This window comes from Alligator mississippiensis, chromosome 3 (assembly GCF_030867095.1).
Source record: "Alligator mississippiensis isolate rAllMis1 chromosome 3, rAllMis1, whole genome shotgun sequence".
Classification (NCBI taxonomy): Eukaryota; Metazoa; Chordata; order Crocodylia; family Alligatoridae; genus Alligator; species Alligator mississippiensis.
This window is the reverse complement of record NC_081826.1, coordinates 78028798-78054373: the sequence shown is the minus strand read 5'-3', so window position 1 is coordinate 78054373 and position 25576 is coordinate 78028798. Positions and strand designations below refer to the sequence as shown.

The 25576-nt window shown below is 44.3% G+C and overlaps 1 protein-coding gene across 6 annotated transcripts in view; it reads left to right on the top strand.

The window, feature by feature from the left end:
• UBE2V2 (ubiquitin conjugating enzyme E2 V2) overlaps positions 1-25576 on the top strand; it is a 40567-nt gene that overhangs the window by 5118 nt on the left and 9873 nt on the right. For 2 of the 6 annotated variants that reach the window (XM_014606897.3, XM_019498644.2), the window contains exon 2: positions 16814-16968. In XM_014606897.3, the coding sequence (XP_014462383.2) occupies positions 16814-16968 (155 nt within the window). Of the gene's footprint in view, positions 1-9745; positions 9859-16813; positions 16969-25576 lie in introns of those variants that run through there. The other 4 variants (XM_019498645.2, XM_059724108.1, XM_019498642.2 and 1 more) reach the window with 4 other exon arrangements.

Here is a 25576-nt window from a genome sequence, read left to right as displayed (position 1 = left end):
TTAACTTTGCAATCATTTTAAGCTTTATTTTCAATTATCTCTGTCAGAATAGGATGCAAGTCATGAAAGGTGGAATACAAACGTGAGAAAGCAGAAAAATACTGCATACTTTGAGGTAGAAACCCTAATGGAAAGCATTAATTTACTCTGCCATGATGTACAGGGTTTGTTGGAACTGGGAATGTCTTTAACCTGCTTCAAAAGAAACCTCGACAAGCAGCAGATAATTTAGATGCTTTTCAGCTGGGGTGAAATATATTGCTTACAAAAGGCTTTTAAGCTATGTATAGTCCTTCAGTTCTTTTCCCTCTTGTAGAATAGTTAAGCAAGAAAATTCTACTCTCGGGGTAAGGCCTTGAGAAGAAATATTATGCTGACTCTTATAACACTCCCTTATTGAACTCTGAGTTAAGTCACTGGCCCTCTGCATGGGCACCAGCTAAAACAGTGGTTCTCAACTGTTTTTTGTTCCAGGACTTGTTTGCAGACATCAATGGCCAGTCCTGACCCAGTGCCCCTCGCTCCTGACCTGGTGCCCACAGGTCCCAGCCCCCAGTATGTGGGATTAGGGGGTAGGTGTGTGGGGCATGGGGAACCCCAAAGCAGCTCCTTCCAGTTTGGAACTCTGCCAGCTTGCCGGAGAAAAGCCATGGTTTCCTACAGTTTTCTCCTTTAAAGGAGAATCCATTTTTAAAGTTTGTTGATCCATTTCTAAAGTTTGTTTGCAGCCCTTTCATATATTCTTGCAACCCACTTTTGGGTCACGACCCATGGGTTGAGAAACACTAAACTAAAAGATGCTTTTCAGGAAGGCTAACAAACCACATTTAGGGTTTCTAAGCTAGGACATTATGGAGATAACAAATATTCACTGAACTTGAGGTACACTTCTGGAAGATGTTGCATATAAACTGGAAAACGAAGATAAGATGTGGCAGGTAGCTTTTCAGTAGGGAAGGTAGTTAAGAGAGAAGGATGTCATAGGTGAGACATCTTTGGGACAGTTTTTGTTTGAGCTCTGTTTTGTATTGCTTTTGCTAATTAAGAAAATTTTATTTGGGAATTATGGTCTTTTAAAACTTGTTTTGTAGATTTTAACAAGATTCAAGTCAGACCACCTTTTGAAATAACTTTTTACATTTGTACCAAAGTAATGAATATATGGCAGTCAGACTAGTTTTGAAGAGTGCACATTTTTCTGTTTTTACAGCCTTTTCAAGAATGTACAGTGCATTTATTCTGTTTCTCATTTTGAAATGAGTAGAACTAGAGGTGCACTGACACATCAGTCCAATATTGGATTGGTATCAATATAAAGGAAGTTGACTGTATCGGAAATTGGCTTTTTTTTGTCTAATTTGGCCAATAAATACCCCATGCATGTGTGTAGCTGCAGTGCAGCACATAGGTGGCGAGGAGCACAGCGTGGCAGTGTGGAGAGCTGCATCAGGCTGGTAAGTTTGTTGGGGTGGAAGGGAAGGGGTGTGGAGGCCTGAGCACAGCCTGGCCCACCCTCCACTAGGAAGAGCCTGGCGCAGCCCCAGCCCGCAGCTGCAGCCCATCTGCACCCCGTGTGCAGATCTGGCGGCACTTCTTCCCGCCCCCTCCCTCCCCTCCCCCCCATGCCCTCCCAGGGTGCACACAGCCAGGGGAGCCACCTCCCCCATGCCCTGGATGAGCGGCAGCTGCATCCTGCACCCCCAGCCCCACTCCTTCCCTCACTGCAGGGGCCTTGGTCTGCCCCCCACACCCCTTCCCCCACCCCTTCTACCACAACAGACTTACCAGGTGGACACTGCTCTTCACACTGCCGGGCTGCGTATCAGAAATTGGATTGGTATCGGCCAATATACCTCCTTAAAAATCGGCTATTGATACTGGTCCCAAAAATGTCTTTCGGTGCACCCCTAAGTAGAACCCTCAATGCTGACTTGTAATCGCAGAGCTCAATTTAACGCACAGTTAATACTGCCAGTAACTTGGATGAGTTATCAGTAGCTTCATTGAATTAGACCTTTAAAAAAAATGCTCAAAAAATTTAGGAATGAAATATACCAGTACAATGCTGCATGATCTCATATATGCTAAACCCTATACCATATTTTCTGACATACAGCATGCCCTGGAATTAAGGTATGCTCCTTGTTTTTAAAAGGCTGATGAAGAAAAGGTCTTTCCTTGTAGTAAGTAGCTTAGTAGTAGCAGCTATGGAGCCCTAGCTTATTGCTTACAGCTTGCTTACTATTCTCTGTGGAGCACAGCTTGCAGTTAAGAAACTTCCGTTACCATATTTCATGCTTATATTGTGCGCCCCCGTTTCCAGCAGCTGTTTTCTTTTGGGGGTAGTGAGCTTGTATGCGAGAGAGTACGATATCCCATTTCAGCACAGTGAGTTGCATTAGAAATACTTAAAACTGTAGCTAAGAAGACAATTGCCAAAGTAATTTTATATAATATTCCAGGCCAAGCAAAATCAGTAATATTTGAAGGATTTTAGGTGTTAGAAAGTTTTAGTTGAAAAATAAACAATAAAAAGCATATACTTGTATCCTTCGATGAACTCAAATAGCTGAAGCATTGTGTAAGCAGAACACTTTGGAGACACCACAGTACTCAGGGAAATTTGGGGCTGAAATGTGACTATTTCCAGAAAGATAAGCCTATGAAAATAAGAGGGTGGTTTATGCTGCCTGCTATGCTATTTTGACAGAACACAATATTAAGTGGCAGGTAGGTCTGTTGAAAGCCTTATGGGTAAAGGTCAGAGCGGGGAGCAACAGGAGGGGTGTCATAGTGAGTGTCTGTTACAGGCCACCAAACCAGGAGGAGGTCGTCTTTAAACAATTAACGGAAGTTTCTGAATTTCAGGCCTGAGTTCTCAGGGGTGACTTCAATTATCGGGACATCTGCTGGGAGGGAGGTACAGCAGTGTGTTGGAATAACTTTTTCATACAGATAGTAGAGAAGCCAAGTAGGAAGAAGCTCTTCTTGATTTGCTGCTCACAAACAGGGAGGAATTGGTTGAGAATGTGGAGGTGGAAGGCAAATTGGGTATTGGTGACTACAAAATGATAGAGTTCAAGGTCTGAAGGAGAGCAGCAGAATAAAGAGGCTGTACTTAAGAAAAGCAAATTTCAACTAACTTGGGGAACTAGGAGGCAGGATCCCCTGGGAGGCAAGTCTGAGGGGAGGAGTCCAGGAGAGCTGGCTGTATTTTTTTTAAGAGGCCATATTAAAGGTACGGGAGCAAGCTTTCCCAATGTGGCAGATGAATGGCAAGTGCAACAGGAGGCCAGCCTGGTGAGAGAGCAATCTTTTTCAATGAGTTGAAACTTAAAAAAAACAAAAAACAAAAAAAACCCTACAAAAAGTGGAAACTTGGTTATAGTAGCAGGGAAGAGTAAAAGTATCAAAAAGTTTGCAAGGAGAAAATTAGTAGGGCCAAGGCACAACTTAAGATGCAGCTAGCAAGGGACATAAAAGGCAATAAAACAGCATTCTGAAACTGTCAAAAGTAAGAGGAAGACCAGAGAAACCATAGGAATGGAACCATAGAAATTGCCTTCTGCATTCCTTCCCTTAAGGAATGCAGAAGGCAATCTAGGTATGGATGAGGCAGAGAAGGCTGAAGTACTTAATCTTTGTTTTTTATTTCAGTCTTCATAAATAGGGTCAGCTACAAGATGATGTGCTCAGTTGGCAGCAAAAATAGGAAAGAAGACAAACAATCAAGAGTAATGGCAGAACAGATTAGGGATTACTTAGAGAAGCTAACTGCTTTCAGGTCAGCGACATCAAGTGGCATGCACGCTATGGACTGAAGGAATTAGCTGAGGTAATTTCAGAACCATTGGCTATCTTTGAGAACTTGTGCGGAGGTTGAATGAGGTGCTGGATGATTTGAGAAGAGCAAATATAGTTCTCATCTTCAAGAAATGGAAGGAGGAGGATCCATGTAACTATAGACCAGTCGACCTGATCTCAATATCTGGAAGGATCATGGAGCAGGTCTACTATGAAGGACCTAGAGGAGAACAAGGTGATCAGGAAGAGCTAGCATGGATTCATTAAAACCAAGTTAAGCTTGACCAGATTGATTTCCTTCTAAGATAAGGCAACTGGCTCTGTGGATGGAGGAGAGCAGTGCATGTGATAAGCCTTGCTAAAGTCAAGAAAGGTACTTAATACTGTCTCCCACAACTTTCTCATTAACAAGCTAAGGAAATACATTATAGATGAAAGTACTGTAAGGCGAATACCTAATTTTGGATCATTTTGGATCAGTGAGCAGTCATCAATAGCTCAGTGGGTGCATATACACGTGTGCCTTAATGTGCGTTAGCTTATTGTAATGCTTATTAAAGCATCACAAAAAAAATGCTCTTCAGCTAATGCACATTAAAATAGGTTAATGCACCTTTTTCTAGTACCTCACAATGGAGGATGCTCCAATGCGTTGTAATTACAGGAGTTGGAGCAGATTTGATTAATCAAGTCTATTCCAGCATGGTAATTATTGTGTTCCAGCAGCCTCCCACGTCTCGTATATCGCTGTCCCTGCACTTCAAAATGGCAGCAGGAAGCACTTGAACTAAAGCTTGTCGAATGAGCTTTAGCACAAGCACCCCTGCTGCCATTTTGAAGCACAAGGATGCTGATACATGAGACTGTGGCGCTTCAATTAGAGTGGCTGTTGGAGCCACTCTAATTATTTAAGTTCTGTCTCCTCCTCCTACCCCTGGAGCATGTGTGAAAGTGGCTGGAGGTACTAGACTTAATATTCATTACCTAAAGCACATTAATGAATGTGTAGATGCACCCAGAGTCTAGTTGACAGGGGAGGGGGCTATTTAGTGGGTTCTGGGTTTGGTATTGTTCAGCATCTTCACGCATGATTTAGATGTATTACATGCATGCTTAGCAGATTTGAGGATGACACCAAGTTGGGTGGAATAGCAAATGCTCTGGAGGGCAGGGCTAGGATCTAGAATGATGTGGATGGACTGGAGAGAGGATCTGAAATCGGTCATATGAGATTCAGCGAGGACATGGGCAAGGTCCTGCACTTAGGTCAGAATACGTGCATTCATAAATACAGACTGGGGAATGACTGGCTAGACTGCAGTACTGCAGAGAAGGACCTGAGGTATACAGTGGACCATAAGCTGAATATGAGTCAACAGCATGCTCTTGGAAGAAAGCCCAGCAGTATATTGGGCTATATCAACAGGAGCATCCCTTGCAAATCAAGGAAAGTGTTTCTTCTTCTCCCTAACCTCACCTGGATTACTGTGTCCAGTTTTGCACCCCGTGCTTCAAGAAAGATGCAGACAGATTGGAAGGAATTCAGTGCAGAGCAATAGAAATTATTAGACATCAAGCAAGATTTATGAGGAACGGCTAAAAGAACTAGGATTGGAGATTAGGAGTAACTTCTGACTATGAGGGTGGTCAAGCCTTGGAACAGGCTACCTGGAGGAGTTGTGGAATCTCCATCCTTGGAAATGTTCATGAGGAGGTTGGACAGACACTTGGCTAAGATTATTTAGTTGAGGACAGTTCTGCCTTGCGTAGGGGGTGGGACAAGATGACTTCATGAGGTTCCTTGGAGCTCTGTTTTCTTGTGATTTCATGCTACTAATGCCACTTCAGACTTTCAAATGAATTTTTAAGATATGCTTTGTCTTTCCTATATGGTTTTTAATTTTTCTGTACTTGGACATTGAAACATTGACTTAATTATTTTTTATATAGTTGGTTTCAGTCTGAGTTGTAATGTTTCTGTAAACATATTTTTAAAACTTGTTTTTGTTGAACTTTAAAAAAGGCATGTTGGAAACATTTCTCTTATTTTTTGTAAGACCTCAATTAAAAAAAAAAGCGTTTATCTGAATTTAATTTGCAGGTGCTTTTGAAGTCATTTAGACAGACTCTGGACCTTTTGTTATTGCTTCCTTTATGGCCCAATTTTGTTGTACAAAATATAATTTGCTAATAAAACTAACATCCTGTCAAATTTCAGAATGTGTCATTGTTCATAACCCACCAGTGTTAATAACAACAGGCTCTCAAACCATCCAATGTCATGTCTGTGCCTCATTCAACAAATTATCCTTAAATTCAGCTATCTCCTTTCCACCAGTCTTGGTCTTCACACATCCACCCTCAACCAGAACAAGCATGGTGGGTGAATGATGAGCTAGTTAATAACGTATGTTCTCCTTTTTTGTATGGATAGAGTTTTTTCTAAATTTATATTGGCGTAACATGCAGTGTATCAACTTTTGAGTTACCAGAGGTTTAGTTTATATTAGAAATGCTGACTGCATTTATCAATTGAAAATTTATCTAAGGGATGCTGCTGAAATTCCCTAATATAGAAAGCAGGGGTGGGCAAAATTGTGGATCTGGCAGGTGGCTGGACTCCATTTCCCAGCAGTCCCTATCTGTGTGATTCCCAGCCAGTCTCCATGGATACCGGAGTAGGGAGGCTGTGACACTGTGGGACTGCAGAATTGGGTCTCTGCCCCAGCTCTGTTCTGTTACAGCCCCTCACTCCCAGGGTCTTCATGGAGACTGACCAGGAGCTGGGTGGGTTGCTGCTTCAGGTCTAGGATCTTGGGGCCGTTGCAGCACAGGGCTGCAGCAGAGCCATGATCTGCTCTCTGCGCGCCCATGCCTGTGGAGCCTGCACTCGCCACAGGGGCATGTGGACCATGGATTGCGACTGCCCTGGCCCCATGCTGTCACTGCTCCAAGATTTTGGGGTCTCCCTGGCCCTACCCACCCATCTCACTCCTGGCTGCTCCATCCCAGTCACCTGGCTACATACCCTGCCCATGTGGGTCCTGCTTCTGGTGGTGGGTGCAGGGCAGATGGGCTGGGATGCAGAGGCAGTGGGGCTGGGGCTGGCAGTGGCAGCCAGAAGGAGCTGCTGCTGGGAAATGGAGCTGCTGTGGGCCCAGTCTGGCCTGTGGGCTGGGCTTTGCCCACCCCTGGTATAAAGCATTATGTACAATGGGTCAAGCATGAGTTAACCTGTTTTAAGTGTCTGTATCAGTGGGGGGGCCACACTTTTTGGCAGGTATGCCTCAAATTAGCCCCATACCCTCTCTGAGTACCACTTCAATCACTTTTCTATCCTGATCTGTTGCTCTGCTTTATAGTTCTTTCCAACTTGCTGCTCTGATTGCTGCTTTCTTCCCTATCTGCTGTTGTGTTGCTTGTTCCCTCCCTGATCTGCTGCATGTCACTTGTGCAGAGGCAGCATGTGTCACGTCTGGCTCGGTTAACAAAGGTTAGCCACCCCTGGCCTGTACAGGTTTCCCTCGCTTTATGTGGTGCGTGTGTTCCTGGAAAACTGCACATAACTCAAATTCACGTAAAGGGAACCCAGTTTATAAGGTAACAAATAGCAATATGTTCCTACGGTGGTGAGGGAGGAAGTGGGGCAGCGGCTAAGCAAGGAAAGGGGGGAGGTTTGCGGCGCAGCCCAGCAGCTGCAGGCAGGTGGCATTGGCTGCTCCCGGGGCTGTAGCAGGGAGCAAAGCAGAGGGAGCTGTCAGTGGGCACAGGGTGTGGGACGGGGAGGGGAGGGTGCAGCTCTTGCTGCATGTGCGCCCCAGGAGGCCTGCGGGTTGTGGGGCTACACCAGGCTCTTCCTGGGGGGGTGTGCCCCCAGATCGGCATGCGGGAGCAGGGCAGGCTGCTGCCGTGGGCTAGGGCCAACAGTGGCACTGGGCTCTTCCCAGCAGGGGCTGGGCTGTTGCGCTTGGGGAAGGCGGCAGCAGTGCTGGGTGGGGAGGTTGGTGGCACTATAGCAAATTTTGCGGTGGCTGCAGCCCCCCTCCCAGCACTCCCACCCCAAGTGCAGTGTGGCTCAGCCCCCTGCTGGAAAGAGCTCAGTGCTGGCGCCAGCCTGCAGTGGCAGCCTGTTCTCGTCCGAAGTGCAGATCCGGGGGTCCACATCTTCTGGGAAGAGCCTGGTGCAGCCCACAGCCCTCCCTGGGTACACATAGCAACAAGAGCTGTGCACCCGTGCCCCACTCGCTGACAATTCCCTTCGCTTTGCTCCCTGCTGCAGCCCTGGGAACAGACTGCCACTTGCCTGCAGCTGCTGGGCTGCGCTGCACCTCTGCCCCTTCCCCTACAGACTTACCTTGCATATAATGAATTTACCTTGCATATAACGAATTTGGGGTGTAAAAAGGGTTGTTGCATAGGATTGAATTCGTGTATACAGAACCCACATAAAGCGAGGAAAACCTGTATTTTATAAAAGTTTATTTCATTGTTTCTAGACAAAGCTAAATTCTGGGATGTGGATGTGCAGGGCAGGGCCTGGGAAATAACTAAAAGCTTATATATAAGCTTTTAGTTATTTCCCAGGCCCTGCCCTGCACATCCACATCCCAGAGTTTAGCTTTGGGTTTGGCTAGGGCTGCGATGGCCAACCTTTTGGGGAGACTTGTTACAAGTTAAGCCTTTTTTCCCTCCCAGAAATGGTGCAAGAATCCAAAGGAGTCTTGAATTAGATGGTAACTGTGGAAGGCTCAAGTCCCCTGCCTCTGTTCCAGCTGCCCCCCCCCTCCCCCTCCCCCTCCCCTTACTGAGTCCCTGGGGCTCGCATTCCATGCACACCAGCTGCCCCTGCCACTTGTGGCATGTGTGTTATGTGTTGACCACCCCCGGTTGACTAGAGAAACTTGTCCTGGGTAACTAAACTGAAGTCCCTCTAGTGCTGCAAACCCATGGTGTTGAGGGTACTGCACCAGGAGAAAATTGTACTGATGCAAACTTTGTTTCTTCCAATTCCAGGATGTATCCTTCTGGGACATGGGTCAATGACTTGTACAGCCGTAGAGGGTCTGAGAATTTAGGAAAGGTGTAGGTAGGGGTGGGTCCTGCTGCTGAATTACCAGTTGTGGAACCATGTTGGGGATGCATGCCAGCAGCAAGGGGGTTGATAGTCCAGATCCAGCCTGTGGGTAAGGGTGAGTTTGACATCTGTACTCTCGAGGTTTGCATTTATGGGGAAAAAAATGCTGTGTATTGAGGCCAGGGATATGGCTATCCGTTTTGTAGTCTTGTCAGTAGTTATTACTCTTCTGCCTTATTGCAGAATCCTGCAAAGCTACATTTTTCTCATCATGGGCATTTTTACACATGAGAGTGCCACGCGTTTTGAAAAGCGCCCAATGCTGCAATGCTTGCAGTTGTATAAGTGGCGAAATGTGCGTCAGAGCTGAGAAAAGTGCTTTTGAATTAAAACACATAGAAGATACTTTAGTTTAAAAGTGCGCCACCAACTTTTTCTCCGTGCTGCCGCGTATATCGGTGCTTGTACAACTGCATGTGATGCAGCGCAGTGCACGTCAGCAATTAATCAAGTCTGCTCCAAAGCGGTGGATCTCTGCTGCATCGCGGGACCAAAAAGTATGTGTATAAATGCCCATGTGTTTACACGCATCCACGCCTGTGTTTAGCAGTGTACTCCTTTATCTGCATACTTTTGCCTCTAAACATTTATAGGTATAGTCATTGATGCATATCAGCGTTTATAGATTGGATGCGCTAGGGGAGTACGAGACATGGCTGGCAGTTGGGCTGCAGGGGGTGGAGAATGGAAGCAGTAAGGGAAGTTTGACTGCTAGAGTGGAGATTGCTCTGCTAACCTTCCTGTGATTCAGCTGAACAGAACTCTGCCAGATCACAGGATGTGGTCAGAGGGCAGAGCTACTGGTGAATCACAGGAGATGCATCACAGCAAATTTGCTTTCCGGCCCACTTCTGGAGCATGTAGGTGTGGGGCGTACAAGGGAGAGAGCAGCCTGTGGAGAGAATTGAATATGTATATCGGTGAGTACAGGATTGAGGATGTGGGGAGGGAGGAATAACCTTTTGGGAAGTCCCTAAGCCCAGGAGTCCTGGTGGGTCAGCCCTGCTCAGGTCTCTGCCTGGGACATCTTTGCTATAGTGCTAGAGGCAGAACCTTTTCTCTAGATTTAAAACTGACAACTTCTTGTTTTTAATAGATCTTGGACTCAGTCTCATCTCTCTCTTGCTATAGTGGTTAGTAAGCGGGGGCTTTGGCTGTTTTCTAGGAAGAAGGAAAGAGGGAAAACCTGCAGTTGAGAGTGCCTGAACAATACAGTTAACCAGTTCTTCATAAGAGGCAACTGCTTCCTCTAGCAAACCTTATTGTTAGTAGAATTTCAGCTTTCACAGAATTTTTCCCTACTGAGAAGGCGCTTATTTACAATGCTGATTTATGCTAGAAAAATAAAGCCCAAAGCCTCATTGCAAAGTGAAAAACAGATTTCATGAGCAAATAGCACACATTTTATTTGCAGCCGACACCACTACTGACGTTCCATGAATGGAGAAACCTAAAATCCTTCGGCTAAGCTTTGCAGTTTATATCAATAAGACTTATTATTTAAAATCACTTATGTACCCATATATGTGTTTGGGAGCTTTATGTTATATTACTGTTGGAAAATCTGGCCAGTGCATGTTTTAAAAAGCCAACGCGTATGTATGTGGTGTGTGTGTGTGTATATATAAAACCTAAACCTCTGCATTTATTTGCATTGAAGCAATTGTATTTTGAAGTGGAAGATGTTATGCAAGACACCTTCCTATTAAAAATAAAAGTTTACCTCTGATGCTATAAATGTATATAATGCTTAAAATTTTAGCCAAGTGAGTAGTCCTATTGCTGTCAGTCAGATTTAGTCAGATTAGTACAATTAGTATTTGTTTTGAATATTTGTGAGGTCAGGTCCTAATTTATACCACCCCCTCTCCCTGTGCCCCACTCTCTCCCCCTCCCCCCCAAAACAAAACACCAAACCAAAACAAAACCAAAACAAAAAAAACCTAACCCAAAACAAAACAAAACTGGGGAGAGAAAAGACTGGCAATTCTGCAGTGGTGGCATATAAAAATGGTTTTATATTTAGTTCATTATAGATTTTAATAAAAGTCTAGGACAATACAAATTTATTCTTATTTTAAATCCTCAGTCTAATGCAAATAAATATTTAAATATACTTAATTAAAATATTTTAAAAATTAGGTGGCTCCAGCCTGTCTATTAAGTTGAATCTTTTCACTGCAGTTTTAATGTTTGCAAACCTCTTTCCTCTCTTCCTTCCCACTCTGGGGATCCAGAGGCAGGGGCAGTGGCATGGCCTATCCCACCCCTTTCAGTTGATGCTGTGGGAGAAGCACATAGAGACTCTTCCCCCCCCCTCCCCCCCCCAGTCAGTAAAGGGAGTAAGAATTTCCCTGTGGCACATCCTGTTCCCCTCTTATTTCCTCCCCTCCCTCACCTGCTGCCATCACTGTCCTGGCTGGTCTAGGGGCCATATTGTAAGTATAACATAAACATTCATAATGACTTGTCCATCAGGAGCTGGAATCAGTTTCACCTCATTCTCTGTGCTGTTCCTTGTATGAGAGTCCAGTACTGCTGCTAGAATTATAAATTTACTTCTCCATTTTGCCAGTCCAGGATAAATGTATACTCTCCTGATTTTTCCATATTAGCAGTATAGAAAACTTCATAGCAGGAATTGATAGCTTGGCTGAAGAGATTCAGGGAAAAATCAATAGGTTTACAGTTGTTAGATTAGGTTTAGGAGTCTGTCTGGTGGTCGACTAAGCAATGGCACTGTATTAAGTCATGAAATATCATTTCACTGAAGTACATTGAAGCAACTCTCAGGCCAAGTTATAGGAACAAGGAAATCATAGAGAAATAACTGGGACATTAACACACTTTTTTTTCCTTCTCCTATTTCTTATGTTTTATTCTGAAGTGTGGACTCTTTACTGTTATTTCAAAGTACAACTTTTTCCACTTTAAGTAGTGTCATGAAGAGACTGGTGCTTTGCTTTCCTAAATGCTCTTGGATTCTGCAATTTTTTTTTTTTGTAGAAAGTGAACTGTAGTTTAGTTTTCCACAGCTGAAATTATTCCTGAAACTGCAAGGGAAATAGCCTAACTTTTTGGTAACCTGGAGTTTTAGTTAAGTGAGATTCCCTTGTTGAAGTCAATTATTTTCCCCCTGTTTTCCTTCCTACTTGCTATTGAAGTAAAAGTTCAGTTTAACTGCTTTAGACCCAGATTTCAGTAGGTGCTCAATATTGGTATGATAGTCTACAGCCCAGATTTTTTGCTGACATAGCTTTTTTTCATCAGGACTTTGAAGTTCCATGATCCATGAATGACATGGCTATGTTGACAGAATCAGGTGTAGTTGGAGTTAAATTTGAAAAACTGCTTTTTACCAGTTTCACCTGTTAGAGTGGCTTTACTATATCAGTATGGAATGAGGATTGTTGGTATGACTGTGTCCACATTAGAAGTTTCCTAGCATAGACATAGCCTTTAATAGGTGAAGAATTTAGGAAGATTCAAAGAGTGAGATGGTTGTTGGAAATAGTCATGCTTCTTATGAGCCAGTCCCTAAACAGTAGGGATTAGGATAAGACTTCTCTGGTAGGTAGATTCAGACATCTGCATACTACGGGATTTTTTGCTCCTTGTTCTGAAACATTTGGTGCTGGCCATTGGCACAGAATTCTGAACAAAATGAACCAAAGGTTTGATGCAGGATAGAAACTCCTATTTTCCTAGTAGTGTTTAGTATTCCCTGCTCTTAACCTCTCGAATATCAATTACATCAGGGCCTTGAATCATTAAGTGTTCTGATAAAAGGATCCTGGTTCTGAACGACATGGACATGTGACTTTATCTGCTGATGCACATAAATGGGGTGCTATAAGGGATCCTTTGATTTGACAAGCAGCTTTCAGAAAGAGTCCAGTGTTGCCTGTGGCCACAAGAAATTTTGCTTTCCACAGTTATGTTTCTTCAGGTTGACAGAGAGGGAGCAAACTACACAGTTGCCTGCAGCAAGTTACTTGCTTGCCTATGAACAATAATAATGAGCAAAGGTTAGAAACAAGTGACCTAGAGACTCTAAGTCTTTTCTTGGTAAATTTAGCCTTTTACATAGTGAAACTTCATTCTTAGATACAGAAATTCCTACTGATGCTTGCTATAATATAGACTAGGTCCTTTACTGTACCAAAATTTACTGCTGTCAAGTCTTGCTTAGATTAAATTGTATTGTTCTAATTGGGTGTCTTTTTTTTTAAAGCAACTTGGTTCAATTGATGCAGATTGCTGTATGGACACACTTAACTGAGTACATCGATTTATAAATTGATTTACATGTGTCCACGGAAGGATTTGCACTGATTTAACTAAATGGCTTCAAAAACATTCTTTTTGTTTAATCCAGTGCAGCTTATTATTGGGTAAATCTTAGTAACACCAGAGCAGTTTTATTCATACTGAGAAGAGTGGAAATGTTAGAGTAGACAGTTTGGCACTTCCACATCTATGCTGGCTGACTTTAGAGATGCTGAGCTGTGTCTCCTGAGTAGTGCCTATGGGCACTGCTACTACCACCAATTTTAGTGCAATGGTGGGTGATTACATAAAACATTTAAGGGATTACAAATTGGGTTAAAAACTGCAAATAATCATTGTGGCCTCACTGTGAAATCTTGCTTCACTGAGGACTTACCTTTATTGCTAAGGAATTCTGTGTATGTGAACTATCTAGAGATAAAGTGTTGTACTTTATCTCTAGATAAGCACTTCAGTTGTACTGTGAGAAGCTCACTAAGGTTTTTTTTTCTTCTTGGTCTGTAGTTTCCCATTCTTTGTATCCTAAGGAAAGCAGTGGTTGTTCAGAAACAATGTACCAACCTGTTTGCTCTCTTCTGTCTTGTATCTCCTGAAAGGCTGTCAACCTGGGTGAAATTCCAAAAATACTGTGTTTAAGCATGCTAGGAGTCTGAGGAATCGAGATTACTCTGGGGGATGAGCAGTTGAATGCCATATCTCAAAAGATGTATCCAAACAAAAGGATTGTGGACCCCGTATTGAACCTCCAGTGTTGGGATTCAGGACAGCAGTCTGGTGAGGGGTGCACAGGCATGTTTTTTCACAGATGGATAGGACGATCTCAGTGAGTTTACCTAGCTGCAGTGCCTTGTCTTCATTGTGTTTATACCTGCAGATAGCTTGCACACATTAATTACCCAAAGCTCATTTAGAAGTGAAGACAAGGTCCCAAGTAATGCTTTGTTCCCTTGCAGTTGTACTTCATCCAAACTGGTATTCTTGGGAGTTGGGAAAATTACTACCTACTGATGCTAATGGCTCCATTCGTAACCCTTCCTCTTTCTCCCCCACAATAATGCAAAGCAACTTTAAATATGAGTTTGTTGAAATGATGATCATACCAAATCACACATTGAAATGCTTGTTGAAATGTTATGCTTGAATAACTTTTCTTAGTGCATCATGGTGGTGGATGGGTCTTTTTCGACCTGGAGGGATGTGGGCAGTGGGGTCCCCCAGGGCTTGGTTCTTGGCCCGCACTGTTCAACATCTTCATCAGCGACTTGGATGAGGGGGTGAAAAGCACCTTGTTCAACTTCATGGATGACACTAAGATGTGGGGAGAAGTGGGCACGCTGGAGGAGAGGGACAGACTACAACTAGATCTAGACAGGTTACAGGGGTGAGCGGATGGGAACAGGATGGGATTCAATACTGACAAGTGCAAGGTACTGCACCTCGGGAGGAAGAACCAGCAGCATACCTACAGGCTGGGGAACTCCCTTCTTGTCAGCACAGAGCCAGAAAAGTATCTTGGAGTCATTATTAATTCCAAAATGAACATGGGCCGCCAATGTGGGCATGCGGTCAGTAAGGCTAACCACACCTTGTCATGCATCCACAGATGCATCATGAGTAGGTCCAAGGAGGTGATCCTCCCCCTCTATGTGACACTGGTCAGGCCGCAGTTGGAGTACTGCATCCAGTTCTGGGCGCCGCACTTCAGGAGGGATGTGGACAGCATCAAGAAGGTCCAGAGGAGGGCCACTCGCATGATCAGGGGGCAGCAGGGCAGGCCCTATGAGTGGAGGCTACGGGAGCTGAACCTGTTCAGCCTCCACAAGAGAAGGCTGAGAGGGGGTCTGGTGGCCGTCTACAGACTGGCCAGGGGGGACCAGCAGGCAATGGGAGAGTCCCTGTTCCCCCGAGCACTACTGGGAGTAATGAGGAATAACGGCCATGAGTTGACTGAGAGTAGATTCAGGCTAGATATCAGGAGGCACTACTTCACAGTCAGGGAGGCTAGGATCTGGAACCAACTTCCGAGGGAAATGGTGCTCGCTTCTTCCCTGGGGGTCTTCAAAAGGAGGCTAGATAATCACCTTGCCGGGGTCGTTTGACCCCAGCATTGTTTCCTGCCCTTGGCTGGGGGGTTGGACTTGATGATCTGCTGAGGTCCCTTCTGACCCTACCTACTATGAAACTATGGCATAATGCTGAGCATTTTCAACTATTGTTGGGAACAATGGGTACTAAGTACTGTTAGAGGTAGGCCCTTAATTGATAAGGATTTGGTGTAATATAACTACTATTTTTACTGTTTCTCAACCCTTTTTTCAAAATTAGCAGAGTGTGTGTTTAAGTACTATGAATGAGCTTAATTTTGAAGTTTTACAACTATTTGAGTTCTCCATGTGTCTAATGAACTTCAAAGTATAAAACTTGCTAGCATTACTTTTAGAACATTAAAACGGGCAAAAGGAAACAAGAAGCCTACAAAGGTATTACCTTATTTGTTGTCAGCTGGAGAGAGATTTTATCCTAGAGATGGCTTCTTCAGAAAGATGTAAGCGATCAAAAATAGGACCAAAGATGAAAACTAGGTTATAATTGTCCGAGTACTCCTGCGTTTTTTTTCAGGGTTACAGACACTGACCGTGTTGCACATTGGTTAGTTTTTATCTTAGCTCTGGCAGTTGATTCTCCTAATGTGATATGCAAAGCCATATTGTCATCTCAGTCTTCTTGATCTGACATGGCAAAGCCACTGAAAGCAGAAGTTGTATTTTAGTACATATAATCTGCATTTTCTGTTGATTTATTAACGTATAGGTAGGCTTTCTTTGCATTGTAATAATAGAATAAAATGTAAATAACTGGGAGCCTCATTTTTCATCTCTAAAAACACTCAGTCCTTTATGTTCTGTTGGCTCCGCTAATGCCGTGCTGGCAGTGCTGGAAAAAAATTGTTTTGCTTTCCTGTGTCTCACATTGTTTTCCCCCAAATGAGGGGAATATTTATCTTCCTTTTGTAAAGAGCTTTGAGATCTGTGATTTTTTTGTATTGGCTAATTAAATTGTAATATCGTTTGGGGGAGGCTGAAAGAACAAGCCCTTAAGCCATTCTAGAACACAAAGGAAAAATATGTTTTACAATTCAAATCATTTTCATTTCAGTAAGGAATGCAAAATATTGCAATTATGTAATGCAAAAATTCAGATAGGTAGAACTTGAATTCATTTTGAAAATCATCGGCTAAAAGCAATAGTTCTGTAAGTGGGAAACAAAGTTTAAAGTAAACTAAAATTTAAATCCTTAGTACTTTGTTTCCTTAAATATTATGATTAATATGCTTAACATCAGCGGCTACATTATTTGACATCTTGCTACTGTGTAGTAATAATTAATTGGCTGCCCTCCATTTAATATTGATATCACCTATGTTCCTCCTGTAATATAATTACTTCATTTCAAATGGTTGCCAGGATTACTTTGTTAAAATATGATTTGTATTTCTGAATGATTATTATGATTTAATAATTACTGAGCTATCTTTTCTCATTTATAAACATTGCTACTTACATTCCTCTGCTTTCTTTTAATAGTTAAAGTACCTCGTAATTTTCGCTTGTTGGAAGAACTTGAAGAAGGTCAAAAAGGAGTAGGCGATGGTACAGTAAGCTGGGGACTTGAGGATGATGAAGATATGACGCTTACAAGGTGGACAGGCATGATTATTGGGCCACCAAGGGTCAGTATGGCAAGTAAAAACTTTTCTCTTAAGTTTGTAGACAGCATAAAATCCTGTGTTAAACTTGTATTTCAGAGAGTAAATAAATTAGAAACATGTTATAAAGTATAGTTATGGTGGTCTGTCACAAGTTATCACCAATTTATAGCTAGTCGGAGCCTGCAGATTCACTTGAGTTAAATATGTGAGGCTAATATCTAGTATATACAGATGTATGCCAACAGGCTTGTAGATAGCAGTGGAGAGTTTTCCACATCCAAGTCTGAATTCCTTAAAATTTGTGGAAAGGCTAGGAGGAGCTGCATAGGGACATTTCATTGGCCCAAAGTTCACATGGCAGGCAGTTTGTATGCTTTTCTTTGACTTAGCAAAGATTGCAATTCCACATGTCCTCAATTACTTGTATTATTATTAAAGAAGGAACAACCCTTAAGGCACTGAACATCTAGATTCAGTCTGGCCTTTGGATTCTGTCTCAAAGGTCTAATGGGTGGGGGGGAGGAGGGCTAGGTTTTGGGCAGCCTTTATACTCTTGCCTAGGCACACGTGTTGGAGGTATTGGTGTGATAGTTGCAGGACTCTATGCAAGTGGATTCATCAGGCACCTGACTTAACCTCTTACATGTACACCATGATTTAGAGCAGCGGTTCTGAACCGGGGGTACATATACCCCCAGGGGGTACGTGAAGCCTCATCAGGGGATACATGAGATATATTTCATTCATTGTCTAACACAGGTCGAAAAATTAATTTCCTGTTGAAAGGGGGTACGTGAAGTCTCACCCTGAGACTGAGGGGTTTGTTGACTGAAAAAGGTCCAGAAATGCTGATTTAGAGGCTTGATGGTTGCCTGCTACTAAGTGATCTGTGTGAGGGAGTTATCCTTTGAAGCTGTTGCTGCCTGGGGTATTAAGTATATATTAAAGCGTTTCCATCATTAACACGGAGATGTGGCTAGTATTAGCCAGGTTATCCTATTCAGGTTTTGTTGGGATGTGCAACTGCCCTTTCACTACATATCATCCATCCTTTTTAGATTTAATTCTGCAGTGAAGCAGTATCCTTAGAAATATTGTGATGGCTAGAATGTGAGAAATTTGCAGAATTAAGTGACAGGCTAATCAGTGTTGTTAACTGTATTGATACCACACAATATCTTAATGTAGCATCTCTATAAAACCCACACAGAATCATCTCTAAAGACCACATAATTACTTGGTTATTTCTCATTAGAGCCCAGAAGAAAGCCTTCTAGATTGTAATTATTAGCAGAGCAGACTAGAACCCTGACTGTTTTAAGGATTGGGTTAGGATGGTTCTGAGGCAGGGATTTGGATGACAGTTGGGGCTGTGCAGAGTTGGCCAGTCCTTCATAGGACCTGGGTGAAGGGGGTCCTTTGCTTTTACTTGCTTTCACTTTTTACATAGTGAATTATGTCACATTTATTATTATTAAACATTTTACATTAACAAGCTAAAATGATTTCAAGCTCTGTGTGGATTTAGGCATGTATCGTGAAGAGGTTGTGGAAAAGGCTGTTTTTAGGGCATGGTCAAGTGTGTATTTGAAGCACTCCAAATTCTGTTCAGATTTGGAACACTTCAAATTCATAGGCTTTAGTGCTGTGCATAGATGTGCACTACCCTACACTTTTTTTTTTTTTCAGAGTACTTCAAAATGTCTGTGATTGCACACAGTAGCATTGTTCACTAGCCAGGTGGTGCAGTAAGGGGGTGTTATTCAGTCTTCTGACATCCCCCCCCCCCCCCCAAATGTTTCACTCTTTCATCTGTATGATTGATAGTTGGAGCATTTCCAAGGCATTTGGAGTGTTTCAAACCATGTCTATCCAGGGCCTCATGTTGAAAAGCAGTAGGAGAGGTATCAGTCTTGTAGAAGTTGAAAATGGGTTGGGGATAAGAGTGAACAGAAGTAATCAAGTAAGTTGGAGTAAAAAAATATTGAACTCTTAATGCTCTGCACCCTTATTAGCCACGGAAGACTGGAACCAGTACTGAAGAGTTCAGATTCTAGTGGTAGTTAATATTGTGGCCCAGGTGTGATGTCAGACAGCCAAAAAAACATTGGTAATTCTAGGTCACAAGTGACTGTGTAGTTAATGTTGGCCCATTTCTTATTAAGACAGTTGAATGATGGGCTGTTACCAGAGGTGGGTGCACCTCCCTTTCAGACCACACCATGCGAGCAGCACCCAGGGACTTAGTCCCCAGATCAGGTAAGAATTCTCCCCTCCCTTCCCCTCTGTACTCAGTGGCGCACCCCTGCCTCACCACCCATCACTGCTGTTGTCACTGGCTGCTGTGGGGTGGAAGGACCTCCACAGCTACTTCTGCTGCACTCCAACTGGGCTGTGCAAGGTGTTGGGTTCAGCCTAGGACAGCAACAGCAGTGGATGGGTTCTTCTTCCTTCTTGATTTCCACCCCCCCCCCCCCCCCAGGAGTTCCCCCACCAGCCTGGGAACAGGCTTAGGTAGGAGGAAACCTGCCTGCCCCCATTGCTGCTGTCCCCAGCTGAGTCCAGCTCCCTACTCAGCCTAGCTAGAGCAGGGCAGAAGCAGCTCTGGAGCTCCCTGCACTCCTGGGGCAGCTGGGGACAGTAGCAGAAGCAGGTAGGGGAGGAAGCAAAGGGGAGGGAAGGATGAAGGATGCTGAGCATAGAGGGGAGCAGAAGGGGGAAGGAGTGCCAAGAGTGAGGATGTGAGGATTCTTGCATGATTTGGGGACTTTAAAAGGGGCTCTTGTGGCATGGTGTGCCTGTCCCACTAGAGGTGGGGAGGGAAGGTGGGAACAGGACCCCAGCCATACCGGTCACTTCTACACCCCACTTTGCAACATCCTGGATCCACCCATGGCTGTTTCTGGTGAATAGGAACCCAAGGTAGCTTGTGATTCAGGTGCATTGGTAAAACCATTCACATTGTCTTTCACATACATCTTCCTTCACTTTCTGGCCTAACTCATTCTCTTTTACTCTTGATTACTGTGCTTTTAAAAATCACATTACACCATGCAAGACATTCTTAGCATTTTTTAAATTTCTTTGTTTCCTAATTGTTTGATATTAAATGGAAACAGGATCAAAATGTTGTCATGCTGCCTAGTTAAGAGTGCATATATTCAAAAATAATAGCTGAATGTACTTATGGACTATGAAAGGCATTTAATCATGACACTTAATATCCAAGCCAACTACAGCACCATATGTAATTTTAAGGGTGATAGAAAGATGGAAATGATGGACAAGCAGAGCACCTTAGAACATGTGTAGCTTCTGGCTGGAAATAGAGGAAATAGCTAATGCTGTCCAGAGTGTTAAGAGTTTCTTCTACATGATTTGTCTTGAGCTGTGCAAATGCCTGAGCTTGCACGTGTGAGGTTTCTGTCCAGGCAGGACCACTTACCGTAGACGCTTCTACCCAGGTCCAGGTTTGGCGGCGTGGGGACTGCGGCTTGTGAACGTTCCTTCCAGTGATGGCCAGGATGGGGGGTGCCTGTGGTGTGAGTGGTGCCTCCTGGTGGTCTGTCTCAGGGAACAGGCAAGAGAGCTACAGGAGGAGGTGGCAAGGCTCTGAAGCACCCTCCGTCATGAGTAGTTCATTGATTTGATGCTGAAGGAGATGTCTGGGACTGTGGAGGAAGAAATGCCAGAGGCAGTACTAGAGAAGGGAGAGGACATGGACACCTAAGAAGGTGGAAGCTGGAGACTTGTGACTTCTGGCAGCAAGCAGAGATCTTTACCTCTGCCTGCAGTGGTTCATCTGGAGGAGAGATGTGCAGCCCTAGCAACAGAGAGGGAGGAGCACGTTCCACTGCTGAAGGAAGACAGGCCAGGCTTCACCATGGTGGAAGGGCTGAGATGACCACCACCAAGGAGAAGCAATGGGTGGTGGTGTTTGGAGACTTCCTTTTGCAGGGGACGGAGGGAGCCATCTGCTGACCTGACCTGTTGTCTCGGGAGGTCTGCTGCTTGCCCGGATCCGAGATGCCATGGAGGGGCTACTGAGGCTCATCTGGCCCTCTGACCCCTTCTCCACGCTGCTTATCTATGTGGGCACCAGTGATACTGCCAGGTGAGACCCTGAGCAGATGAAAAGTGACTGCAGGGCTCTGGGTAAAAGGGTGAGGGGGTCTGGGGCTCAGGTTGTGTTCTTGTTGATCCTTCCGGTCAAGGGAAGGAGCCCGGGCAGGTGCATCCTGCAGATCAACACTTGGCTGTGCAGGTGTTGTCACCAGTAGGGCTTTGGCTTCTTCAACCATGGGTTGTTCTTCCAAGGAGGATTGCTGGGAAGAGATGGGATCCACCTGACAAAGAGAGGGAAGAGTGTCTTCACAGACAGGTTCGCTAACCTAGTAAGGAGGTCTTTAAACTAGGCTCACTGCGGGATGGAGGCCAAAGCCGTGAGGTAAGTGGGGAAACAGGAGCCTGGGAGGAAGAGCAGGCAGAAGGGGAGGTGCTCTTATAGTTCCTGCAAAATCAGGGCAATCAACTAGTTACCTCAGGTGCCTGTACACAAATGCATGGAGCCTGGGAAACGAGCAGGAAGAACTAGAAGTCCTTTCATAGTCACAGAACTAAGACCTGATTGGAATAACAGGGACTTGGTGGGAGCTTGCATGACTGGAGTGCAGTCATGGATGGGTATAAACTATTCAGGAAGGACAGGCAGGGGAAAAGAGGAGGAGAAGTTACACTTTATGTAAAAGAACCATATGATTGCTCAGAGCTCCAGGATGAAACTGGAGATAGGCCTGTTGAGTGGGTTAGGGTCAGAGGGGAGTGTAACAAGGGTGATTTTGTGATGGGGGTCTGCTATAGACCACCAGACCAGGTGGAAATGGTAGATGAGGCTTTCTTCAATCAGCTAGCAGAAGTTTCCCGATCACAGGCCCTAGTTCTCATGGAAGACTTTAATCACTCTGACATAGCTGGGAGGGCACTACAGCAGTGCACAGGCAATCCAGGAAGTTTTTGAAGCGTGTTGGGGACAACTTCTTGGTGCAGGTGTTGGAGATGCCAGCCTAGGGGCCATGCTTTTCTTGACCTGCTGCTCACAAACAGGGATGAATTGGTGGGGAATGTAGTAATGGATGTCACCTTGGGCAGCAGTGACCATGAGATGATTGAGTTCAGGATCCTGAGGAAAGGAAGGACAGAGAGCAGCAGAGTAGGGACCCTAGACTTCAGAAAAGCAGACTTTGACTCTCTTAGGGAACTTCTGGGCAAGATCCCTTGGGAAGCCAGTCTGAGGGGGAAAGGAGTCCAGGAGAGCTGGCTCTACTTTAAAGAAGCCTTATTGAGAGTGCAGCAACAAATCATCCCAATGTGCAAGAACACTAGCAAGTATGGCAGACCAGCTTGGCTTAGCAGGGAGCTCTTCAGTTAACTAAATCACAAAAAAGGAAGCTTATAAGAAGTGGAAAATTGAACAAATAATTAGGGATGAATATAAGAGCATTGCTCAGGCATGCAGGGATGAAGTCAGGAAGGCTAAAGTGCAATTGGAGTTGCAGCTAGCAAGGTATGTTAAGGGTATCTACAAGTATGTCAGTAGCAAGAGGAGGATCAGGGAAAGTGTGGGTCCTTTACTGAATGGTGGAGGCAACCTGGTGACAGGAGGCAGAAAAGGCTGAAGTGCTCAGTGTTTTTTTGAGGGTTTTTGTTTGTTTATTTGTTTTTGGGGTTTTTTTGGTGTTTTTTTGCCTTGATCTTCACAGGTAAGGTCAGCACTCAAACTGTGCTGCCTGGTGCAGTAGTCTGGGGAGGAGCTTGGCAGCCCTCAGTGGTGAAAGAATAGCTTTGGGACTACTTAGAAAAGCTGGACATGTACAAGTCCATGGGGCTGGATGGGATGCACCCGAGGGTGCTGAGGGAGTTGGCTGATGTGATTGCAGAGCCACTGGCCATCATCTTTGAAAACTCATTCTGATCAGGGGAGGTCATGGATGATTGGAAAGGGGAAAACATAATGCTCATATTTAAGAAAGAGAAGGAGGCTCCAGGGAACTACTGATCAGTCAGCCTCACCTCAGTCCCTGGAAAAACCATGGATCAGATCCTCAAGGAATCAATTTCTAAGCACTTGGAGGAGAAAGAAGCGATTAGGAACAGTCCACATAGATTCACCAGGGCCATGTCATGCCTGACCAGCCCGATTGCCTTCTTTGATGAGATGACTGAGTCTGTGAATGTGGGGAGACTGGATGTGGTGTACCTTGATTTCTAGCAAGGCTTTTGATATGGTTTTCCACAACATTCTTGTACGCAAGCTAATGAAGTATGGGCTGGATAAATAGACTATGAGGTGGATAAAAAACTGGCTGGAGCGTCAGGCTCAGAGAGTAGTAATCAATGGCTCGATTTCTAGTTTGCAGCTGGTATTAAGAGGAGTGCCCCAGGGTTTGGTCCTGGGGCCAGTTTTGTTCAGTGTCTTCATCAGTGACCTGGAAGATGGCATAGAGTGAACCCTCAGCAAGTTTGCAGATGACACCAAGCTGTGGGGAGTAGTAGATAGATAGGCTGGAGGGTAGGGCTAGGATTCAGAGTGACTTAAATTGGAGGATTGCATCAAAAGGAATCTAATGAGGTTCAACAAAGACAAGTGCACAGTCCTGCACTTAAGGTGAAGCAGTCCCATCCACCAGTACATGCTGGGGGCTGACTGGCTGGGCAGCAGCTCTGCAGAAAGGGACCTAGGGGTTACAGTGGACAATAAGCTGAATATGAGCCAGCAGTGTGCCTTAGTTACCAAGAAGGCTAACAACATACTGGGCTGCATTGGTAGTGGTGTTGCCAGTAGGTGCAGGGAAGTGATTGTTCCCCTCTATTCAGCACTGGTGAGGCCACGTTTGGAGTACTATGTTCAGTTTTGGGCCCCCACACTACAGAAAGGATGTGGACAAATTGTAGAGAGTCCAGTGGAGGGCAGCAAAAATGGTGAGGGGGCTGGGGAACATGACTTATGAGAAAAGACTGAGGGACCTGGCCTTATTTAGTCTAGGGAAGGGAAGACTGAGAGGGGACTTAATTGCAGCCTTCAACTACCTGAAGGGAGGTTAAAAAGAGGGTGGAGCCAGGCTGTTCTCAGTGGTGGTAGATGACAGAATGAGGAGCAATGGTTTCAAGTCACAGCAAAGGAAATTTGTGTTAGATATTAGGAAGAATTTTCTCACTAGGAGGGTAGTAAAACCCTGGAACAGTTTACCCAGAGAGGTTGTTAAATCTCCATCTTTGGAGGTTTTCAAGACCTGGCTAGACAAAGCCTTGGCTGGAATGATATAGTTGGGGATGGTCCTGCTTTGAGCAGGGGGTTGGACTAGATGACTTCCCGAGGTCCCTTCCAACCCTAATTTCTATCATTGATTTATTTTATTTAGTTCACCTCGCTCTTCAAAATGATTGTCAACCACAGCATTTTGTTTGATTTCAAACAAAATGTTTAGTTTTCAGTGGATTTTTATTTAAAAAATAATTGGGTAAACTTCATCTGGAAGTTGCACATGAGTTGGTTTATTTGGGAAACATTCAAACAAAACTATGATGCCTCCATTTTTTCTGCTCCTCCCCCCCCCCCCCCCCAAACTGCTTGTGAATTGGATCACCCAATGCATTTTCAGCAAATAAGTTGTTTCACTTGAAACTTTCACTGAGCTCTGCCTCTGTCTGCTTTTATGATGAAGGTATTTTGCTGTTTCAGACAGAGGAAATAGGGTTTCTGAGCAAATACTGATACGTTAGAGCCCTGTAGATGGTTCCCATTTCTAACCTCCCCTATGAAAATGGGGCTTTGTGAACCAGCCAGGGGTATACAGAGGTACTGCAGGCAGCTGCCTGGGACGTCTGTGGTTCTCCATCTGTTTGTAGTGCCTTTTATTTCAAAAGATGCCACTTCTCCGATTTAGTTGCATGGCACTGCAGCTGTATGCCAGCTGCTTAGAGTAGTGCCCTTTGAAATAAAGGCTGCAGCACCCAGTTCTGAAGTTTATTCTCTATTTGGCAACCTGTTGTTAACTAACTAGATTACGAATGATTTCTCTACAAAAAATCTGGGTTTTACTGCACCAGGTAAATAGGAGCACTTGTCATTTTCAGGGCATCCTTCTAGGGCTTCCTTAGTGGCTGAGAGCAAAATGCTACTGGTTCTATGTAGTGATGAATACATACTCTGTCCCATCTGTAATATAGACAGTCTCATGTTTCTTGGGTAGTGGACTGCATTACCTGTCCGTTAAAACATCCAGTCATGCCTTCCTATCTGTGCACTTTTTCTTTTATTTTTTTTTGCCATAAATCAGTGATTTTCAGTGTGTGTTCTGTGATAGGTCATCAGGTGATCCACAGAGAGATTGGGGGTAATGGCAGATCAGACAGGGTGGCAACACGCTGCCATCATGTGGCTGGATTATCTGGCTCCACATGAGTTTTTAGGATAGGAGTTTGGGTTTCATGGCAAAACAAGTGATGTGAAAGGGTTCCATGACTTTAGGGAATTTGAAAACCACTGCTATAGATGAAGCATATTTGACATTTTTTAGTAGGCCCATGCTTAATTTCACTGGGCTTTCAGCTTTAGAGGTGGGGGTCTTTTTTCGCTATT